At 47.4% G+C, this 21,465-nt stretch overlaps 3 protein-coding genes across 6 annotated transcripts; 2 read left to right on the forward strand and 1 right to left on the reverse strand.

The window, feature by feature from the left end:
• The first annotated feature begins 61 nt into the window (after positions 1-61).
• Positions 62-3,610, forward strand: LOC120652174. The gene is made up of 2 exons (XM_039929917.1): positions 62-744; positions 3,176-3,610. Exons 1-2 carry the CDS (start codon positions 155-157, stop codon positions 3,273-3,275), a joined length of 690 nt encoding a protein of 229 aa, XP_039785851.1. The 5' UTR covers positions 62-154; the 3' UTR covers positions 3,276-3,610.
• Positions 3,611-4,172: 562 nt separating this feature from the next.
• On the forward strand, positions 4,173-9,521 carry LOC120652175 (serine/arginine-rich splicing factor SC35-like). Its single transcript, XM_039929918.1, has 10 exons — positions 4,173-4,226; positions 4,322-4,859; positions 4,991-5,976; positions 6,079-6,157; positions 6,258-6,337; positions 6,419-6,485; positions 7,554-7,625; positions 8,256-8,414; positions 8,504-8,670; positions 8,747-9,521. Exons 3-9 carry the CDS (start codon positions 5,901-5,903, stop codon positions 8,634-8,636), a joined length of 666 nt encoding a protein of 221 aa, XP_039785852.1. The 5' UTR covers positions 4,173-4,226; positions 4,322-4,859; positions 4,991-5,900; the 3' UTR covers positions 8,637-8,670; positions 8,747-9,521.
• A 6,140-nt stretch (positions 9,522-15,661) lies between these two features.
• LOC120652177 (protein LNK1-like) lies at positions 15,662-21,465 on the reverse strand. 4 transcript variants are annotated; one of them, XM_039929920.1, is made up of 11 exons: positions 21,124-21,465; positions 20,649-20,702; positions 20,196-20,309; positions 18,855-19,315; positions 18,477-18,756; positions 18,316-18,381; positions 17,677-17,887; positions 17,289-17,557; positions 16,874-17,013; positions 16,177-16,312; positions 15,662-16,089 (listed from the first exon to the last, which is right to left on the reverse strand). In XM_039929920.1, the coding sequence occupies exons 3-11, from the start codon at positions 20,217-20,219 to the stop codon at positions 15,973-15,975; spliced, it is 1,704 nt and encodes a 567-aa protein (XP_039785854.1). In that variant the 5' UTR covers positions 20,220-20,309; positions 20,649-20,702; positions 21,124-21,465; the 3' UTR covers positions 15,662-15,972. The 4 variants fall into 4 exon arrangements, with proteins under 4 accessions (XP_039785854.1, XP_039785853.1, XP_039785856.1 ...); XM_039929919.1 differs by having other exon boundaries at positions 20,649-20,680; positions 21,124-21,462; XM_039929922.1 differs by lacking the exon at positions 21,124-21,465 and adding an exon at positions 21,042-21,108.

Genomic DNA, 21,465 nt, shown 5'->3' on the forward strand with positions numbered 1-21,465 from the left:
TTCGACGATCCACAACCATTTCGTCCATCGGCCTGCTGGAGGCGAACCAACCTGAAACCCCTCCTCTCTCTACCTCCCACCGATCCGCCGCCGCTCGCCTAAGGCCCCCGCCGCCGCGCCGCGCCCCGCCCAGCCCCCGCCGCCGCCGGCATCCATGGCGAGCCGGCTGGGCCGCCGCGTGATCCACTTCGCCAACCTCCCGCTCAAGCTCATGCTGCCCCCGGCCCCGCTCTCGTCCGTGCAGGAGTTCGCCGTCCGGACCGTCCCCTCCGCCTCCAAGGTGGACATCCGCCGCTGCCTCGAGTCCATGTACGGCTTCTCCATCGCCGAGGTCCGCACCCTCAACATGGAGGGCAAGAAGCGCCGCCGGGGGCCCCTCCTCGCCGCCAAGCCCGACTACAAGAAGGCCTACGTCACGCTGCGGTCCCCGCTCGCGGTCGCCCCCGACCTCTTCCCCATCGGGGCCATCCTCGGGGAGCGGGAGCGGAAGGCCAGCGCCGCCGCCGCCAGGAGGAAGGCGGTGGAGGGCGCCGAGATGGAGGGGCAGAGGGAGGGGAAGGGGAAGCACTGGATGGAGGACGAGAGGGAGGGCTTCTCCAGGGCCGGCTGTGGCAAGGTCGTGTACGGGAACCCCGGGAGGCTGAACCAGAGGAGGACAAGACGCGCAAAAACTGAGGACGGAGCTGGGGAGGAGGGAGCCAAATTCCCGTGGACCGGAATGCAACTGGCTACCGAGAAACCTAGGTGAGCATCTCTATGTCACTCGACTCCTAGACTCTTAGTGATTAGTAAAATGTTTGTGTTCCTAGAATCTTAGAAATAACGGATTCGAAGGGTAATGCAGAAATAATGTTTTTCATCACTTGGTTCTTGTTCCCCTTATGTAGAAATCTAGAATATTATATGGGCAAAGTTGCACATGTTGTGATCATATGAAGTAACAGATGCTGATGCAATAATGATGTTATCTGTCACTCATTTTACGATGCTTCAAAGTTCATGAAGGGCTTGGCTGCTCAGTTGCTCTCAATTTTGTACACCCACATCCCCCTTCCACATGTATGCACACAAGCATGTTCAAGGTGGCACTGTGAGCACGAGGGCACTCGTGAAATTAGTCAAGTGCATGCAGCCGCCATTCTTGCTGGAAGTGGAAATGAAACAGGTGCATTTTGCTGTAAAAAATGGTTATAAGCAGAAAATGTTACGCCAGCATGAATTATTTTATATTGGATTTTTTTTTTTCAGCAGGGAAGGGGGTATAAGATTTAGATGCGTATGCCATTTTAGTGCAGTTTTTTATATGGTCAGTCAAAGGATCACAAATTTAACTTCTTTGGTTGCTGCGATCACACTCTTTTGAACTTAGTTTTTTTCCTGCCATGGTTTGCCACAGCTGTATACAGTATACCACATGAAGATGAAATAGGCAAATACAATGTAATATTATTATAACTACTGAATTTCTTAATAGCCATTATTAGCTTTTGGTGTGTACTAAAATATCAAAGCCAACTCTGTTGGTGTAAAATTGCATAGGTTCTTCTTCAAAGTGTGCATCTGATAAGTGATCACTGCTATTGAGAGAGAAAAAAAAACAATACAAGTCAATGAAGAAGCTCAAAGTAAATAATAAGTTGATTCACTAGGTTACTGGTCTCTTCCTTGGCATAATCAGTCCTTGGTTGGATCAAACAATAAAGATGTATCTGCAAGAATATGAAATGCAATGTGGCACTTGTGGTAGTTATCACAAAATATTAGATTCAACTAAATGTAGAGTTTGAAAAATGGAACTCAAAGCACTAGTGGAAGATTTTGTTTCTCAGAGAGTACCCATGCTAATCAAATGCAATTTTGTAAGAAGCTATCCCAACCTTTCTATCTGGGGGATTCTTCCATGTCTGGAGACAATTGTTGCATATATGAATTGTCGAAGTCGTACATTCCTAGTGTAGGATAATAGACCATAATAATGGACACAAATGATAAGTACAGTATTATGCAATCAAGTTGGGAAATTAGTCACTTTGTCCCTTTATCACCCTTCACTGTAGTCCACTTCCAAAGTGTTTTCTTTTCTTAATTGTCAAGGCTGGAGATCCAAATCCAAGAATAGTTCACCATTTGTGTCCCATGTGTGCCTTTTTGTTGATCTTGATGCCACATGATGGTGTTATGATACCATGCTGAGTTATCCTATAAACAATTTTTGAATAATTTGGTCAGAGTCTCATTTTCTCGGTAGTTTGAGTTTTGCATAAGTGACTAACTGGTGTGATTATATCCTTTTGATTTTTACAAGCGCATCTGTTCTTTCTAGTGTTGTGTTTAAAACAGCCAGATATTTTTAATTAACTTAGTTTAAATGACATTCACTTGACATGTATAGGGGGATGAAATTGCTGGAGCTCTAAGACTTATGCCTTCATACTAACCTGATGCAGAGTTTTACCCTATTTTTATGCTAGATTCACCATCCTTGGCAAGATGCAGAGTTTTGCCCTATTTTTATGCTAGATTAACCATCCATGGCAAGATGATCATCTAATATTAAGATTTATAGTCCAAAATCTAAAGGAAGCATAACTCTTCAGTTTGAGCTGTGTGAGAACAGAACATTAGTTTTTGTAGCAGGCATATTGTGGCCATTTCGCAGGAACAAGCTTTACTGTTCTAGCTCTGATTCTTTTTCTTGCTTTCGAATATGGTTGGACAAAATGCGATGCACCTCAGTAAATAAGATGCAAGTGGTAGTGGGCTTAGTGGCACCATTTAACTGAACTGACGACCTGGCCTTGCTGCAGCAGCGAGTCTGTTGTTGCACCTCTGATGTTGGTACCTGAGGATATAGCTGGTTATAATGTTTGATACTCAGTAAGAGAACACCTCTACATTTTCTTGGTGCCTTTCTGCCTTTCTGGAATTGGTTATATATGTTTGGTTGCATCTGTAATGAACTCAAGAAGGAATGGCATCTAAGGATGCAAGTGGCTACCCAAAATGCAATTCCTTTTCTTGCTTTGAAATCCGGATTAGTGGATTTAGAAGAGTTTTGTGGATCCAATGACACAGAAAAGAATCTTGCATCCTTAATAGCAACATATGGCAGGCTTGTTTGTATGTATGATATCCTCGTATATGCTGTATTCTGACTCATGATTCTTTCTTGTAGGAGGGTGAGACACTCTCCCCCGAAGAAGGTGGGTATAGCGTTGAAGCAGAAGTCACGGAAGGTGTCTCTTCAGCGCCGCTCGAAGAAGTTGGAAGCTTGATAGCACTTGAATTGGGCGGCTGTGCTGCGACCTTGAGAGGATCCGGCCATGAAGCGCCACGCAGACAGAGTGGATCAATGACTACTCTGGCAGATCCGCCTTGTCTTTAAGTTACCGAATAAAACACCGAATGTTGAAGAAATCTGGAAGGATTTTTTGTGCCTTCTGTACGAAAAATGCAGATGTGATTTAGATGCCTGCCTGAGGCTGATGCATGTTTTGCTGAAAGTCCTGCCGAGCCGCTGCGGTCAAAAGTTCCTTTTGAGATCTCTTTGTCATCTGCTGATTGACTAGTACTCCTGCTGATTATAGAGATTGTGCACCTGTTTTTCTTAGTTGGCTGTTGCTATGAGATTCCATCCGGTGTGCTATACTGCTGCTACGAGTTGCTCCATAGGCTGATATGAGCTTCCTGCGAGGACGGTTTGCCTGCATGCTCTGTTGTCTGTTGGCATGCGATGGGCCGCGACCCCCGAATGCCATCGGGAACACGTGGACCACGACCCACCCTATCTGGTTCGGTAGCAAATCGAACCGAGTGGATATAGCGCAACGCAACGCCCGCTGCCAAGAAGCGCCACGAGGATTAGTTAATTAATTACCAACGACGCTCCCGTAGTTAAGGAGGTCGTAGCAGCTGCTTGTAGTTGTAGCAGAGCAGCAATGGAGCCTGCGGTAGGTACGAGGGCGCCCCTCCTTCTCCCCGCCGCGGGGAGGCCCGTCCTGCTGGCGCGCCCTCGCGGCTGGTTCGCCTCCATCTCCGCTCCGTCCTCGTCCAGCGGCGGCGGCGGCGGCTGCGGGGGCCGTTTCTCTGCGGGCGGCGGCGGCGGCGGGAGGGGAGGCGGGGACGACTCCGGCGCCGGCGCTGCCGCGGCCGCCGCGGCTGTGGCGGCTCTGGGTGAGGCCGACTCGTCGGACGCCGACGCCGACGCCATCGTACTCCATGTCGGGGTAATGTTCGTTCATTTGCCACCGCTTGCTGCTACATTTTTGTTCCCATGGGTGATGTAATGCGCCATGTTACGAGCTGCTGCGTTCGCGTGCAGGGGATGTCGTGCGGCGGATGCGCTGCCAAGGTCAAGCGGATCCTCGAGAACCAGGTACACTGCGCTACATGCGGTGCTTGGAATTCAAATTTTGAATCGTTCAGGGTGTCGCGCATTGCTCGTGTTTTCAGGCAGAGTAGAACAATGATGTCCTGCGCATTGTGGATAATTTGATGCGAATCATGGATCTGTAAAACTCGCACTTGCATAGACGGCTTCGGCCTGCATGCTTAGATCAGTCTCGTATGTGCTGCTAATCCATCAGTTCTGCTCTGTGATCCCGAGCCAATCTGTCTGTAGCTACCTTCTTTTGGACGCCCTTATCAGCGGCGTCTCCAGGTTACCACCACCATGTAACTGAAACTCAGCTGGCCGTTTTCGCAGCCTGAGGTTGCTTCAGCCACGGTTGATGTTGAGAAGGCGACCGCCCTTGTGTGGACGACACCTGAAGCGAAGGCTACCAAAGATTGGCAGAAGCAACTGGGCGAGAAACTCGCGAATCACCTCACCACCTGCGGATTCCAGTCTCATCTGCAAGGTGATAAACTTCACTTTTACCCTTCAATCCATTTACAGAAACCCATAATTTATTTGACGCAGAGCTACAGTGAAGGCTGTTCTTGTCAACTGAAGCGTGTCGTCTTTCCAATTGCCGTTTGGTCATTGCAGGTGAAGGCGAAGCTGAACAGACTGATTCTTGACCTACGCACTTGCCAACGAGTGCCCGAAGTCCTTACCATCGGGGCAGGGTCCTTCTGTATTCGAGTATGCGGCATTGCGGCTCTACGAAATACTAGTACATTTTGACGGAGAGTTATACGGTCCTTCTAAATAACATTATTATGCTTGTACTCTACGCGCAGTAGCAACTATCAGAGCATTCCTCCATCCTGAACCACAGACATTTCATTATTTGAATTGTCAACTGTCAATCCAAAAGCAGTAGTAGGATTTCAGGAGACGGTTGTGACTAAAAGAGTTTATTTGCAGAAATTTCTTCTTACTTCAATCAACGAGCATGCAAAAGTTTTTTCGCCTCTATTTTATACATTTGCAAAATGTATTTGATGGTGCCATTTTACCATAGTAATTTTGGAAAATCACATCAGGGTTTGAAATGACTTTTTGGACAGTCGAATCGAATCCCTGGAATGAGATTCAACAACCGGAAAACAATTCTCAGAATTTACTCTCTCTCTCTCTCTCTCTCTCTGTGTGTGTGTGTGTGTGTTTTGCTAGGATTCTGAGAACTTAAGTGAACTTATTTTAAGAACTAGTGAATCGGATACAACTAAATAATTCAGCATATTTCGACATAAATAATAAAAGTCGGTACGGCACCCATAATTCCAGTCTCATCTTATTAATTTTGATGAATATATCGGATATCACAATCTGTAAAATTATAGATTTCTTTTTGCAAATTTGGAAAGTGAAAACATGGCGAATAAATTTACTTGGCAAAATCTATTTTTCTAGGGCCAGGGGGCAGAGACCACCTGACCGTTCACCCCGTCCCAAACCCTGACCAAAACCCCCCGCCGCCGCCCTCCGTTCCTGACTGCCACCGTCTCCGGCGATGTCGCACTTCAGGCGCTCCGGGGCACCGGAGAACCGCGATTCCTTCTCCCTCCTCGTCCTCAACGTCTCCTTCCGTAAGCAACCTCGCTCCCCTACCCGTCCCTCCCCGGCTCCCCACTGCAGCGCACTCCCAAAACGCCGCGTTCGCTCACCTCTCCGGTGAACCCCTGCTGCAGGCACTACGGCCGACGACCTCTTCCCGCTCTTCGACCGCTACGGCGATGTCGTCGACATCTTCATCCCGCGCGACCGCAGGTGGACGCCATTGTAATTTCCGCCTCATATCGGGAGGCTGGTTTTGGAGTTGTTTTGTGCGTTTGGGAGGATGCTCATGCCTGCTTGTTCTCGCCTGCAGGACTGGAGATTCGCGTGGCTTCGCGTTCGTGAGGTACAACTACGAGGACGAGGCGCAGAAGGCCGTCGACGGGCTTGATGGTAGGGAAAACTTCCATCGATTTTAGTCCTTGAGATTCTTCTTATCTAAGACTTGTGTTTCCAATATTATTTCTGGTGCAGGGAGGAAGGTGGATGGGAGGGTGATCATGGTGCAGTTCGCAAAGTACGGGCCCAATGCTCAAAAGATGTAAGACACTCTAGTATCCTATTTATGTAATGATTAAATTATTTGTTGAATTATATTGACGCAGCAGAAGCTTGGGTTATTTAGGTCACATGTGTAGCAATAACAGATGCCCTGCAGTAGAACGAATAAATAGATGTAATGTATGTATTTTTAGCATCTGAGAGATTAAGGGGTACTAGACCTTGTGGTTTTAGTCATTTAGATGGTTCTATAGTTGAATGAGGTGTTGATGCCTACAAGTTCGACTTCAGTTTCCTGCTTGGATGTTCAAGTTACTTGATCTGTTATCAAGTTGTCCTTTGTCCCCCCCCCCCCTCTCCGTCATACCTAGGCCCTGTTTATTTAAATACAAGAAAAATGCATTGTAATTTCTAGTGTGCTTGAAATGTTAGCCATCGATGGTAATGCCAATGAATTATAAACATTAACTGATTAACCACCTAATTTAAGCTAGGTTGTTTCATGCCTGAAAAAGAGTATTTAGAAGTAGACAGGAAATTGCATGTCTACATAAGGATATGGCTACGTGAGACTAATACTCGTGCGAAGGAGTGTTTCTTGGTGTTAAGTTTCACAATTAAAAGATTGTTAACTTCTATTAACTTTCATAATTCAATGGTTGGAAATCATTTCTTGCACTTGCTTGCAATGGATTTCTTTTAACTATTAATTGTTGATACACAGTGTTCATTGTGTGAATTGTGCTTAGGTTTTTACCTGTTACCCATTTCATTTGTGTTTGTTGGTTTCATGTGTCTTTTTCTTAGGTTGGGTAGGTGCATTTGTTGGTTGGTTAAATTTCATAGTCAAGAACTTTATCTCTACTTATATATGTGAATGAACCTCAGAAATGGCATCTAAGAGTTTATATGGTATGCATACAAATCCGAACTACTTGTTTACTCGTCTTGTAGAAGGAAGCCTAAAAGTCAGCTTACATGGCCAATTTAACTTGTATTGTATTTTTTTTAAGAAAATCAATTACAGGAACGCTGCTTGCTATCAGAGAATTGATTAAGTATACAGCTCAAAGATTATTATGCATTACTTTCTTGTTTGTGTTTGCAGTCATAGGGGTAGGATTACAGAAGAAACTCCAAAGCCAAGGGGTCATTTCAGAAGCCGCAGTCCGAGACGGAGGTAAAATATGGTCTGCAATATTCATGATGTCTCAATGACATGAGTATATGATGTCTCAGAATTGCACACACTGGAGGGAAAGCAAGCTATGACCTTATTTCCCTACTGACTTTCTTTATCTTGCTGCCTGCTAAATTCATTTGTCTCCTAAACTGCTCATATTTAGTCATAGCAACCAATAAATAAAGAGATTGAGTCTTCAAAAGTTTAGCCTGCACTAAATGAAACTGGTGCACTTTAGTAAGATATAGCTATAGCTCCTTGAACTACTATGGTACCAAATGAAGAGGAATGATCTTCCAGTACCAAAAATATGAAATGAAAATGAATGTAAGTAGCTTGCCCTTGTGATTTAGAGCCAACCCTGCAAAATGGTGGTGTGTTTGGTCACATCACTGCTCAAGTGTCCAAATGGTGCCACCAAAGTTGATGATATTAATAAGCTTGTGATAGGAATCTAGTTGGACATGTGACCATGATATGCTGATGCAAACCCTTGATATGCAGTTTTGTAAGTACACATAGTCCAACAATGCAGCTTAAGTCTTTTCAGGTCTGATAGCCCTGTTACTCGTACTTTCAAATTTGGTATAACATTTCTGAAGAATCAACTTTATTTTTAATCTGAAGGTATCAAGCTGATTATCGGGACAGAGATTATAGAAGGCAAAGCCGGAGCAGAAGTAGGGAACGGTATGAACAGAAAAGATACAGAGATAATGATTATCGTCGCCGTAGCGAAACTCGCAGTATTAGCCCTGATTATGACAGGAAACATACCAGATACAGGTTTGCGCGCTGGACTTGTACTATTTTTCTGTTTTGTATTGCCATATCTGAATGCATTAAATTTTACCCTGTTGTTAAATTTTTGGCAGTCGCTCTCCTGCACGTAGAAGCCCTAGTCATGGCAAAAGCCACTCTCCTCGTAGGGCACCTTCTCGTGAAGTAACTCCTAACAGGCCCAGGGATGGCCGCTCTCCACATTCTGGATGCCTGAGCCCACGCTAAATATCATACACAGCTTCTCATAAGGCAGCTTGAGGTGCCTATTGACAGTTCTCATCATTTGTATTTTGTTACTTTTTACTGGCATGTTACTAAGATAACCTTTGCTACAGTGCATGGTGCGTGGACTGGAGCTTTGTCAAAAAAACAGATTTGTCTGCTTGGTTGCTTGAGCTATATGGTGGCGATGGGGAAATATTCCATGGGCATTTGACTCCCAGTACTGCTCTTTGTGAACACCTGCGCCACTTTTTGAGAACTATATACATATTAGTTATTGTCATCTCAATACGGCGTGCTTACTGTAGTCTGTAGCCTGTGACCTGTATATTTCTAGTTACATGTTAGAGGTGGGTTTCTTTTGGATAAAGGGTCAGGAGGCAAGTTGATGACATGTCCTTGCAGTTGACGCTTGACAATAGTACTGCTGGTTCTCCTTGGATGCTGACAGTGGGGGTGCTGATGATGCTGATCATTGATTTCACTGGCTGATCATTGATTTCACTGGCATCCTTTGCTGTATGTCAAGTGAGATGTTCGACTGGCAGATTGCTTAATCATTCTAAACCATCTATCAAGCACGGATTCTGCTGGTAGTATTTGTTTGCTAATTGTCGTGTTGGTTCGACTGGCAGATTCCAAAAGCATTTTGATTATGGAATTGTGCAAGTCACCTGGACAGGTCCTAGAGTGCCAGCATTAAAAGAATCTTAGTCATCTTAATATTCTGGTAACATGGCATTTCTAGGTATGAACATATCCAGTATTATTGATGTCTGTGGTGTCAATGTCATTATCTAGGTAGTAATTAGGTCACTACATGTTCATATATTCATACATGGTGCATTATATGCCAAATGGCAATGTAGAATTATAGATTCCTTTTTATTCTCTGATGCCAGGACTATAAGTCTATAACCATATGGGTCTTTTCACTTAACCCCAGAATTGTGCACCTTATACGATCAGCACAAGGCATAGGGCGAGGTTTTGTATTCCAGATAACTTTATATAGGATCAGAGCAGATGAGACAAATCATTCATTTTTTTGCTCTCTACACATGCTCCATATTTGTTTGACCTCGCAGCTGTGGTTGCGCACATGTTTCTTTTCAAGGCATGTCGAATGGCACCGGTTGGCCGGCCTCTGATAGGGCACCTTTTGGAGGTGGAAGATTCGTATGCGGTTATGCTGTACGCCCCCAGCCCGGATGTAATTTGTTACCCCTCTGTTCTCTTTCTCTCTCTTTTTTTGATACTTCTGTTAAAAAAAAAAGAGAACAGAGGGGTAACAAATTACTTCTGTTCTCTTTCTGGGATTCCAGAAAATTGTGTCAATTCAGTTGCTGGATGTATTACTGAATACTGAATAGAAGTAGGGGTCTGCTACTCATCGCTAAACTTGTCAGAGTCGTTGTCGAGAGAGCTAGATATATTTGAAGTCGTTATCTCCAGAACTATTGATTGCTTACCAGGAAAAAAAAGGGGAACTATTAATTAGACAGCCCGTTGGTCGGCTTGTAGGATAGCATAAAATGCAATCGGCCGACAGTGTGCGTAAGGCCAATCTTAGTGGGAGTTTCATAGAGGATTTCATGATATTAAATGTCGTGGGATTTCTAGGGTACCCACAGCCGGGTGGCGGAACGCACCCGCCTATTCCCAGAGAGGGTGTGCTCGGGGAGGTACTAGGCGATTGGGCTGATCTAGCCCTGAGGTAAGCACACAAGAACACACGATCTAGAGTGGTTCGGACCGCCGGAGCGTAATACCCTACGTCCACTGGGAGAAGTTTTGATCTCTGTTGTGTATGAGTCTATCCTCTGCTGGGCCTTGGCTTTCACCCAGCCTGAGTCTTCCTTCTAGCGGGCGCCCCCTTTTATAGACCAAGGGGGCGGATACATAGGACGTTGGGGCCCCGACAGGTGGGCCCAACGTGACTGCGCAGCATACTACGCAGAGTATTTAGATGGGTACAGTGGTTACGAATCTTTCCTCCGATATGCTCCCACGCCCTGCTAGCGCTACAGTGGTCTTCTCTTGTCCCGTCACCAAGGTGTCCGTTGGGGGAGTGTAGCTTGCGGCGTAGCCTGTGGAGGCTATTATGTAGGCGTCATAATGGGTGAAGCCGAGCCGTCGTATCCATCTGTTATGGCAAACTTGGCAGGCGTGGCGTGGGCGGCGCCAGCAGCTCCACTATCTTGGTAATACGCGATCAATAGTGCCCCCTGGTCAAAGAATCGCCTCGGCTTCCACTGCATCAATGCGGGCGTCCGCCTACCACAATAAATGCAGTGGTAGGTGAGGCTTAGTATGGAGACCAAGCGGCCTTGTACACGTGTCCGTGCTGGTAGACACGTGACGGCTCCGGACCACCCCGAGGCAGGGCGTCGACTTCTTCCCTTAGCGAGGGGTCCGGTTACCATACAAGGGGTCCGGGACCCCATGACGGGTCCGGGACTTCCGCGGGGGTCCGGACCCCTCGGGAGGTCCGGAGCCCCGGCTGTTCGGGCTGAGTGCCTGCCTCTTCCGGGACACGCGGCGTTCCTGGACCTTTCCCAGTCGTGAGACAGGTCCGGGACCGTTGCCGAGAGAAACAGGACTCCGACTGTTTGGACGTAGTCAAGGATAACTACAAGGCCCTTGCCTAGACACAGCAAGAGTGGGTACCCCAGTCCTGGGGTACCGACAGTGGCCCCCGGGCCCACCTCGGGAGAGGTACGAACCCGCGGGTGGGGCCTCTATCGTGATGTGTTTCTACGCAATTTGATTGCGTTGGTGTGCTCATGGAGAGAGAGGGTGCTCCGGACCCCTGAGGCCGGTACACCGGTTGCCAGGTTCAGGCTCTAGAGTGCTCTCCACAGGGCGACGAAGGTGTAGGCTTATGGTGCAGAACCAAGCTAAGCGGCTTCACAGACCTCGGATCGCGCAGGGAGCACGCACCACCTCCCGGACCTGTTTCTAGGCGACCGTGGCGAGCGGTCTCCGCCAGAGCGGGCCACCGGAGTGGACTTGAGGCGACCTCGGCGAGCGGTCTCCGCCGGAGCGGGCCACCGGAGTGGACTTGAGGCGACCGCGGCGAGCGGTCTCCGCCGGAGCGGGCAACCGGGGTGGACTTGAGTCGACCGTGGCGAGCGGTCTCCGCCGGAGCGGGCCACCGGGGTGGACTTGAGTCGACCGTGGCGAGCGGTCTCCGCCGGAGGGGGCCACCGGGGTGGACTTGAGTCGACCGTGGCGAGCGGTCTCCGCCGGAGCGGGCCACCGGGGTGGACTTGAGTCGACCGTGGCGAGCGGTCTCCGCCGGAGCGGGCCACCGGAGTGGACTTGAGTCGACCGTGGCGAGCGGTCTCCGCCGGAGCGGGCCACCGGAGTGGACTTGAGGCGACCGTGGCGAGCGGTCTACGCCGGAGCGGGCCACCGGAGTGGACTTGAGTCGACCGTGGCGAGCGGTCTCCGCCGGAGCGGGCCACCGGAGTGGACTTGAGGCGACCGTGGCGAGCGGTCTCCGCTGGAGCGGGCCACCGGAGTGGACTTGAGGCGACCGTGGCGAGCGGTCTCCGCCGGAGCGGGCCACCGGAGTGGACTTGAGTCGACCGTGGCGAGCGGTCTCCGCCGGAGCGGGCCACCGGAGTGGACTTGAGGCGACCGTGGCGAGCGGTCTCCGCCGGAGCGGGCCACCGGAGTGGACTTGGAGCGACCGTGGCGAGCGGTCTCCGCCGGAGCGGGCCACCGGAGTGGACTTGGGTTATTGCTGACGAACCAAAAAAATGTCACCGGACCTAACAGTAAGGTGCAAGAAACCAAGCCTTATACTAGAAGGGATCCCGGGACCTCTAAAGACAGCAGCCTCGGATACTAGAGTACTTGTAACAAGGTAGTGAAGTACGTGAGCTTAGGATACATTACCAGGCTAAGCTACGCGGAGCTCCTCTACCCCAGGATACGAGTACCACTTCTCCAGAGCAGGTCCTTAGGGGTCCGGATTGCCTTCCAGCTAGAAGGGGCGTCCTCACCTGACTTCAAGCCGGCTACTTAACTTGGATCGCTAACAAAAGAAAAGACTCTGTTTGGGGGGGGGGGGGGAGAGACGGTTAACCAAGAAATAGCCAACCAGAACGAATGAATGTAATTAGAGTGGAGTCGAGACAAGACTAAGAAAATAACTCTCCTTTATTATTGTGGTTATCACGGTATACATCAGAGGTCGGGATTACGAGGTCGGACCTCCACCGCTCCGGACCGCTTTTTGCCTGTTTGTGTGATAGGGCCAGAGGACGGGTTTACAAGGTCAGACCTTGACCGCTCTGGACACACACATAGGCGCCACGTTATTACAAAGGAGGACTCTCTTAATCTTTTCTTAGGAGTAACCTACGGCTGCATGCTATACAGCGTGTTCTTCTCTGGTTGGAAGTGGTACGGCCACTCCTGAATTCTTCATAGTCGTCGGAGGCGAAGGCGCCCTAGATGTGCCTGAACTGCATCATCCAGCATCACCTCGGGAGCTCGGGGGGCCACTCCTTGCCTAAGAGCTGTCACATGCTTAGGTAGCATGAGACAAATTCTTTGGCTTTGAATGGGAGTGGCCCCCCTGCCGCCGCCGTCGTCTGCCGATGGAAGCCAGACGCCCTTGCGCAGCAGAAGGACCGGTGCGAAGCACGGAGAGGTGCGGTCGTTCGCCGGCTTGTCCTTGGTGCTAGCGCCAGGGGCCTTCGCGCCTGGTGGCGGGCCTTGTCTGCAGCAGCACCGAGCTACGCTGAGGTGGATCTCCGGTGCTGGCGACGGCAGGACGACACGGCCAACTTCCTCCGGGATGGCCGTCGGCTCCAGGCTCCATGTTGAGTGAAAGCCTTGAACCGACGTCATGCCGCCGAAGAGGAAGCATGACCGTTGATTGAGAGAAAACCTTGAGCCGACACTGGGATGGCGCGGGGCGGCACGCAACAAGCGTTGCCCCCGCGCACCACCGTGCCGGCTCTGAGGCGTCGCAGTGGCGACGCACAGCAGGCGCCGCTGCCGTGCACCGTCGCACCGAGGGCGCTGGTGCCACAGCGTAGTAATATGCGGCGTAGGTGCCACCATGCCTCTCTTCATCTTCTCGTTCGTCATTGCAGAGGATGAACACGGCCCCAGGAGCCTGAAGATCCAGCCAGCGCCTGATCCTCCCCACGGACGGCGCCAAATGTCGTGGGATTTCTAGGGTACCCACAGCCGGGTGGCGGAACGCACCCGCCTATTCCCAGAGAGGGTGTGCTCGGGGAGGTACTAGGCGATTGGGCTGATCTAGCCCTGAGGTAAGCACACAAGAACACACGATCTAGAGTGGTTCGGGCCGCCAGAGCGTAATACCCTACGTCCACTGGGAGAAGTTTTGATCTCTGTTGTGTATGAGTCTATCCTCTGCCGGGCCTTGGCTTTCACCCAGCCTGAGTCTTCCTTCTAGCGGGCGCCCCCTTTTATAGACCAAGGGGACGAATACATAGGACGTTGGGGCCCCGACAGGTGGGCCCAATGTGACTGCGCAGCATACTACGCAGAGTATTTAGATGGGTACAGTGGTTACGAATCTTTCCTCCGATATGCTCCCACGCCCTGCTAGCGCTACAGTGGTCTTCTCTTGTCCCGTCACCAAGGTGTCCGTTGGGGGAGCGTAGCTTGCGGCGTAGCCTGTGGAGGCTATTATGTAGGCGTCATAATGGGTGAAGCCGAGCCGTCGTATCCATCTGTTATGGCAGACTTGGCAGGCGCGGCGTGGGCGGCGCCAGCAGCTCCACTATCTTGGTAATACGCGATCAATAGTGCCCCCTGGTCAAAGAATCGCCTCGGCTTCCACTACATCAATGCGGGCGTCCGCCTACCACAATGAATGCAGTGGTAGGTGAGGTTTAGTATGGAGATCAAGCGGCCTTGTACACGTGTCCGTGCTGGTAGACACGTGACGGCTCCGGACCACCCCGAGGCAGGGCGTCGACTTCTTCCCTTAGCGAGGGGTCCGGTTACCATACAAGGGGTTCGGGACCCCATGAGGGGTCCGGGACTTCCGCGGGGGTCCGGACCCCTCGGGAGGTCCGGAGCCCCGGCTGTTCGGGCTGAGCGCCTGCCTCTTCCGGGACACGCGGCGTTCCTGGACCTTTCCCAGTCGTGAGACAGGTCCGGGACCGTTGCCGAGAGAAACAGGACTCCGGACCACAGGGGTCCGGCTGTTTGGACGTAATCAAGGATAACTATAAGGCCCTTGCCTAGACACAGCAAGAGTGGGTACCCCAGTCCTGGGGTACCGACATTAAATATTATCATTTTTGCTGACATGGCAAAGAGAAAGAATAATAGAGTTTCATGATATATGAGGAGAGTTTCGTCACCATAAACTCATCTGCCACAGTTACCTAGTTCTCGGTCTAGATAACTGTGCTCATGAAACTCCCACTGAGACTGGCCTAAGCAAGATAGTAGAAGCATTAAACGCAAAAGGATATCCGGTTACTAGATTCAAGCTGATGAACTAGCTCAGGACACGTTCATCGGAAGGGTGACACGTATTCATCGCGAGGGCGACTGCCCATGTGCTCACGTATGTGTGTGTACATGTACTTACCATTTTAATTTGTCACGCGTGATGCTACTAAGTACGTTGCTCACTTCCATTTGATGCAAATTGCATCTCCTTTCCGCCAAGCTAGCCAGCGAATGAACTTTCGGCTGCCGAAGCACCTACCAAATTTTGTATCGGTAGAGCTCGCAATGATTGAGATGCCTGCCAATCTTTTCACAATCTTTAAGGAGAGGTCAACCGCTAATGCATTGCTGGACCCACTGTCTTATTGCTCGGTCCCACCTGTCTCCCTCCTACACCAAACAAAGTCTGCAGCAGCTAATAAACAACAATAATGCAGTGATGGTCTGCAGCATGATCGCGCCATCATTTTACTAGCATGGCATTTGTTGAGACTAGTTTAAAACCTAACCCTGTCCATCTTCTGTATCAGTTCAAAGGTATATCTAGAGACCATCTGCACACTTGAGCACTTAAAAAAAAAAGGTAAAACTCTGAAAAAGAAGGAACTATGTTTTGAGATTACACGAAATGTGAGTCAGCAGACTACTAGGGTCACAGCAGTAGTCTTCACAATAGGGTACACGCATGTCAAAACCAATGTGATTGGGACTGACTAGAGACTACTGGGTACACAATAAGCTTGCTTGACAGATCATAGCTAAGAAACATCATGTGAACGCCCCCATGCGTCTGCGGCGATATTACACTATGAACAATCACAGACGTTGGATGCTCCCACATCATGTGGCTTTAACCCGGTCAAAGGAGAGAAGCATCGTATATTCAGTAATTGTCCCGGGATTGTGCATCCTTGGGCCCAACCTTCCCTCTTGGTGAATATATAGAGGATGAAGCCGGCATCACGGCTTGGTTTCCAGCAGGGCCCTGGTGTTGTTTTTTCTGCACCACAAAAGTAGAAGGCTGGTTATGTTTCAAAAGTTATAACGCCAGATGGTTTTGTACGACAGGGAAGGGAGGACAACATACGCTAGCAGGGGATTTTAGCGATGAGGCGTCGTCCACAGCTCCAGCCGCATGGTCTGATGGCTGGTGGAAAAGTAGCAGAGCGATAGACCGGTCGATCGGGTTGGTCTGCGTCTCAATGCTCCGAGGATCAGCAAACCTGCCAAACAGAAACATCAAAGTGGAAAGGCTACACACAGGCAGAGCCATTTTCATGCTTCCCTTGCATTGTAAGTATTGTAACGTGATCAACTTAAGAAATTGCACCAGGTGAGCAACTGCCTCCTTTCTTGTCTCTTTCTTTTTGTGATAAAGTAGGCAACTAAATTCAACATTAGTAGGGGAACCGACCCCTCTGTTCTGGTAAAAACTACTACACATAACGGCCTATATCATGGCATCACAAATAACTCATTGTTAACAGTCAAGGTTAACCTTGAATCAAATTAAGTTAAGAGCTAAAAACCTTAATTGATTAGCATCTCAAGGACTAAGATACAAGGAATAGTTCCTAAGGTACAATGTTCAAAATTACAGAGAAATTTTAGAGATAGCAGGCAGTGCAAAAGGCTTTGAATTACGAGCAATCAGACAACACTATTTAGTTTGTAATTAAACAATAAGGAAAATGTATTTAAATCTACAATTCAGTCTTCAAAACCATAAAACTGATTCATGGTTGAGAAATTCTAGATAACATCTTTTGTTAGGAACAACGTACTTGCGCAAAGTTTCTGCATCCTTTACATCCTGGCTATCTCCATTGCTGTTCATCGTATTTGGAAAAACTTGCCTATGTTGTGCGCTTCGTGCCAATCGGTATAAAGCATCTCTAATGCACAATTTTGTTTGGACATCCAGCTGAAGCAGAAATGCAAAGTAATTTTAATAAAACTAGATTATTAAAACTAGTTTAATTTTCTCTAGGAGGAAGGATGCCAACAGGAACTTTGGTTGTACCAAAGCTAAAGGTCCTGCCTTTGATCAAGTTTTATGACATTGTGAAATCAGAAAGCCAAGACCAAAATGAGTGGAAACAGAGTGAATTTGTAATAAGAAAATGGAGGGGCTGTACATTATCTATGAAATTTATGCTTCAAGTGACATTAAAAAAAGAAGCTAGTAAATCATGATACCTGACTAACGGCATCCTGCAGTTGTCGAAAGCTGCTTTCTTCAACTGAGTTATCAGAGGACATAGATGATACAAATGAGCCATCCACTACCATTGAAGTGCCCATTGTAACTCGAGGATCCCCCAAAGTTCTTTTCCCTAACCCCTTTTCTTCAGTTCCATAGTTCTCACAAGGATATGAAGCTCTTCTTGTCATTGTTTGAGGATGTCTGTTCACCACATTATCGTTTGCAATCTGTCTTGGTTGTATATTCACAATTTTCTTCTGCGCTGCATTTGTAGAGTTAAGGGTCACATCAGCTAATCATACCACAAGAGAACAAGAAAAACAAACATGTTCAGAAGAACAATTCGAAAGTACTCCATCTGAAATTTCACTTGGATGCTACCTTTTGAATTCCTTTGTGCAAGCGAACCACCAGATGGACTGAACTTTTCTGGATAGGACTCAGAAGTGATGTTGCTTGGTGAACTGGAATCTAAGTTGTGCCTTTGCTTCAGTAAATTCTGAGAGGAGCTCAGCTGAGAAGTTGAGGCTATAGAAAAATTCTTGTCTTCTATACTTTGAATGGCATTTTCAGATGGAAACTGATTTCCAACCTGCAACAAAAACCATGACAGTAAGTCGAAAACATGAGATTGATTGCATAAATGATCTATCCGTATGATAATTTATCTCTCAAGTCTCAACCTTATGGAACAACCTATTCAGCACTACGTACGCATCCTCAGAAACACAAATTCCAGTGGTAAACCCAATACAAATATATAAAAGCAGGAGAGAATTGTACCAAGATCTTGTGGTCCCAAACATAAAAACATAACAGTAATAGATAACAGCAACACAGTAGCATGGTTGTACTTAAATTTACTTTTCCACTACTGTTTTGTAGTAGAGCATCAAATCAACTATATGTCCATTTAAGGGATTTGGCCATAAACCAAAATCCATTTAGTATACCCTTATGCCACTGAAGACCATGAATTTTGGCGTGAATGATTGAAATAACCTGAAGAAATTACCATACCATGTCTCCATGTCCATTGGATATTTGTTCGGTGGGCAACAACTCCATCACATCCTCTTGGTAGATCTATGGTTGACAAGAGATACAAGAATTGAAGATAATAGAAGATAGATATTTGGTCAATCAATACAGATTAGAAATAAGGGAACAAATTTACTTGCCTGTTCACCATATGTGTTTACATTCTTTTGCTCACCGAACAGGTAGGTATCATTGAATTGATTGTCGCATAGAGCAGTTGAAGGATCAACCGAAGGTAGTGATTTATCTTCTGCACATTGGAATGCTGAGAGATCATCCAGAATACCATAATCTGAATAAGATGACTCAAACCCTTGCTGCAAAGCAACATCAGAAGAGTAAACAGCATCTGAAGAAGGAATCCAAGATAGGCTATCTGTGTTCTCCAGCTGCTGCTGACCATATGTAGAATCAGACCTCCTTTTTACAAAAATAAAAAAATAGAAAAGAAGAAGTATAGTTATCATAATGACATTTTTACACAAGATCTTAGTCGACAAGCTAGAAGTTCTGAATACCTGAATAATGTGTCGACATCCTCAAAATTGTCAATGCCAGGCCAATCAATATAGTTTAAATCATTATCTCCACAAGCGAGGCTGTCCTGCAGAGTACTGTGATTATTGAGAATGGATGAACCATTGCTCAGTCCAAACTGACAGGAGTTCCAGTTATCTGTTGGACATCTGGTTTCGGCAATTGTATTTTCCTCTCTCAAAGTAAAAGCATTTGAGCCATCTTTGCAGTCACCAGTACTGTTTATATTCTGGGATACTATCCCATTGGCACATTGGATGTGCTCTGAATTACATTTCGGCGAATCTGAGTTATTTGTTCCAGAGATGACACCCTGGTTGATTTTCTCACTGGCAACTGCATGCTTCAACTTCTTACTATTAGCGACACCAGGAGCCTCAACTCCACTTTGATGTTCGCCTCTATTACTCTGGGCAAAGTCATCAGTGAATTTACCTTCAAACTGTAAAAGCACTGTTAGTTATAGACCTGAAGCAGACAAATTCAGTAACCTCTAATGGAATGTCAAGAGAAGACACGGTCTAGTGAACGTAACAACGCACTGTTATTAGCCAAGGTCCAAGACAACACCCAACATATGATTGCAACTAGGGTTCGATCATTACAGAGTTCAGCATCAAGTTGATTCATGCTAGAGTGGGAGTGTGTAAGATCAAAACCATAAAATTTTAATAGTGGTCAATTTGCTTCAACCAAAGCAAACTCTCTGTATTTGACACCTGATACTGCCCCATATGAGGGGTTAGCCCACTAAATCCCCACTCATCCATCCACACCCAAAAAGCAAATGCAGATCTATTACAGGTGGCATGCGCACTTCAGTGAAATAACCTGTCTCCTCAACATGCTAAGCTCAGTACCAATAAATAAGGCTAACCCATTCAAGCTAACCAAGCAAGGCATTGATTTGAAGCATTACCATTAGATACTGAACCCAATTAGTTTGAAGCCTTGAATGCTAGAATATAAATATACTATTCATTCTTACATCAGTTGATTGAAAAGAGAGTAAAGAAGTATAGTGTACCAGGAATATTCTCACTGGACAAAGCATGCTAATTTATCAATCTATACACCTACACAGATTATTTGAAACTGAATAGTATTATCCTCAAGAGAACACACAGAGAGACTGTTGTTCACTTGTTCTCAATTTTTTCGCTTCTACTCAACTATTAAATCACTGGGATTTCTAGATCTGTCTCTAAGTCCCAAAACAACTACATGACATATCATTGGTTATAATCTCGTGTACCAAATGCTGTGGCTATAAAAAGTAGTGAGATGCTATGCCATTAAGAAATTCATGAAACTGAGATTACCTCGCCCACCCTCCAATCTGGCATCCCTACAAATTCTATCCGGGTCCGAAACTGTACCAATCCACGGGATTTGATATCATATTCAACTCAGGATCCCCAGTTCTTGATCAACTCCTGCAGACAAGAAGGACAGGAATTGAAATACATTGTTGAAAATAAACTTCAAACTGAACAAGTAATCATATTCCCATCCAGAATATTATGGCCATTGGCCAATAGTCTGAAGTCTAAACAAAATTACCTCAGCTACGCACAAGCATAGTTACCTACATGTACCTGGGAGCTCAGTCAGATCAAACGCTGCCAAAAACATTGAGAAAATAGGACAAAAAAATCCATGTCTACATCTAACGCGTAAACACGCAAAAGAGCCTGTAATCGAGCCACGACAAGCACACCAACAAGAATCCTAAAATAAAGTAGAGCAAGGGAATTAGGTGCAGATGTTCTCACCTTGCTGATACCAAGAAGCTGTAGATCAGAGCCTGCAGAAACAAAGAAAATCACCTGTAAAAATCAGCAGACGGCAGAAGCTGTAAAAATCAGCAGACGGCAGAAGCAACTTCGGTAAGATCCAAATCAGTAAAAAAATTGAGGGAAGTAATAATAGGGAAAAGGAATCAGTAGAATCGCATCAGGCAGCAACCGGAACCCAAAGCCAGAGCGCAGAAACCCCCCAGCAACCTTTGAAGAACACGCGAAATTTTGCAAAACCCCACAATAAGTCGCAAGAAAAAAAAAGAAAACGGGGAGAACCGAGGCACCCCAAGCAGGGGAAATCCAAGGTTCCCCCTCCCCCAAGCGTGAAGACGCGAGGACGGCGGCGGGTGCGGAGAGAATTCCCACCTCGGGCGCACGAAACCGGCGCTCCGCCTCACCAAAAGAACGAACAAAAAGAGGGAAAGAAGAGGAGCGGGTGGATCTTAACGGTGCTTCGCGTCGCCGCCGCCGCAGGGAAGCCTTGCTGGTTCGCTCCGCTCGTCGAGCCGGACCGGACCGCGCTGTCTCCAGATGCTTCCCGAAAATTCCTCCTTTTTCTTTTTTTCCTCCTCGCTCGCTGCAGCCTCCAGCAGTAGAATATAATATAATAATCTTTCTCCTCCTAGCAGACGGATGACGAGGAGAGGAGAGGAGAGGAGAGGGGAGGGGGGGAGATGCGCCTTGCTTGAGCACCGAAATTACCAGAAGCGAGCTGGTGGCTCTGGCCCTGGTGGCGCGTATCCGCCTCCGCGGCGGAGGTGGGGGGTAGTTTACTAACTAGCGGCTGGGA

Source organism: Panicum virgatum, chromosome 9K (genome assembly GCF_016808335.1).
Source record: "Panicum virgatum strain AP13 chromosome 9K, P.virgatum_v5, whole genome shotgun sequence".
NCBI classification, from domain to species: domain Eukaryota; kingdom Viridiplantae; phylum Streptophyta; class Magnoliopsida; order Poales; family Poaceae; genus Panicum; species Panicum virgatum.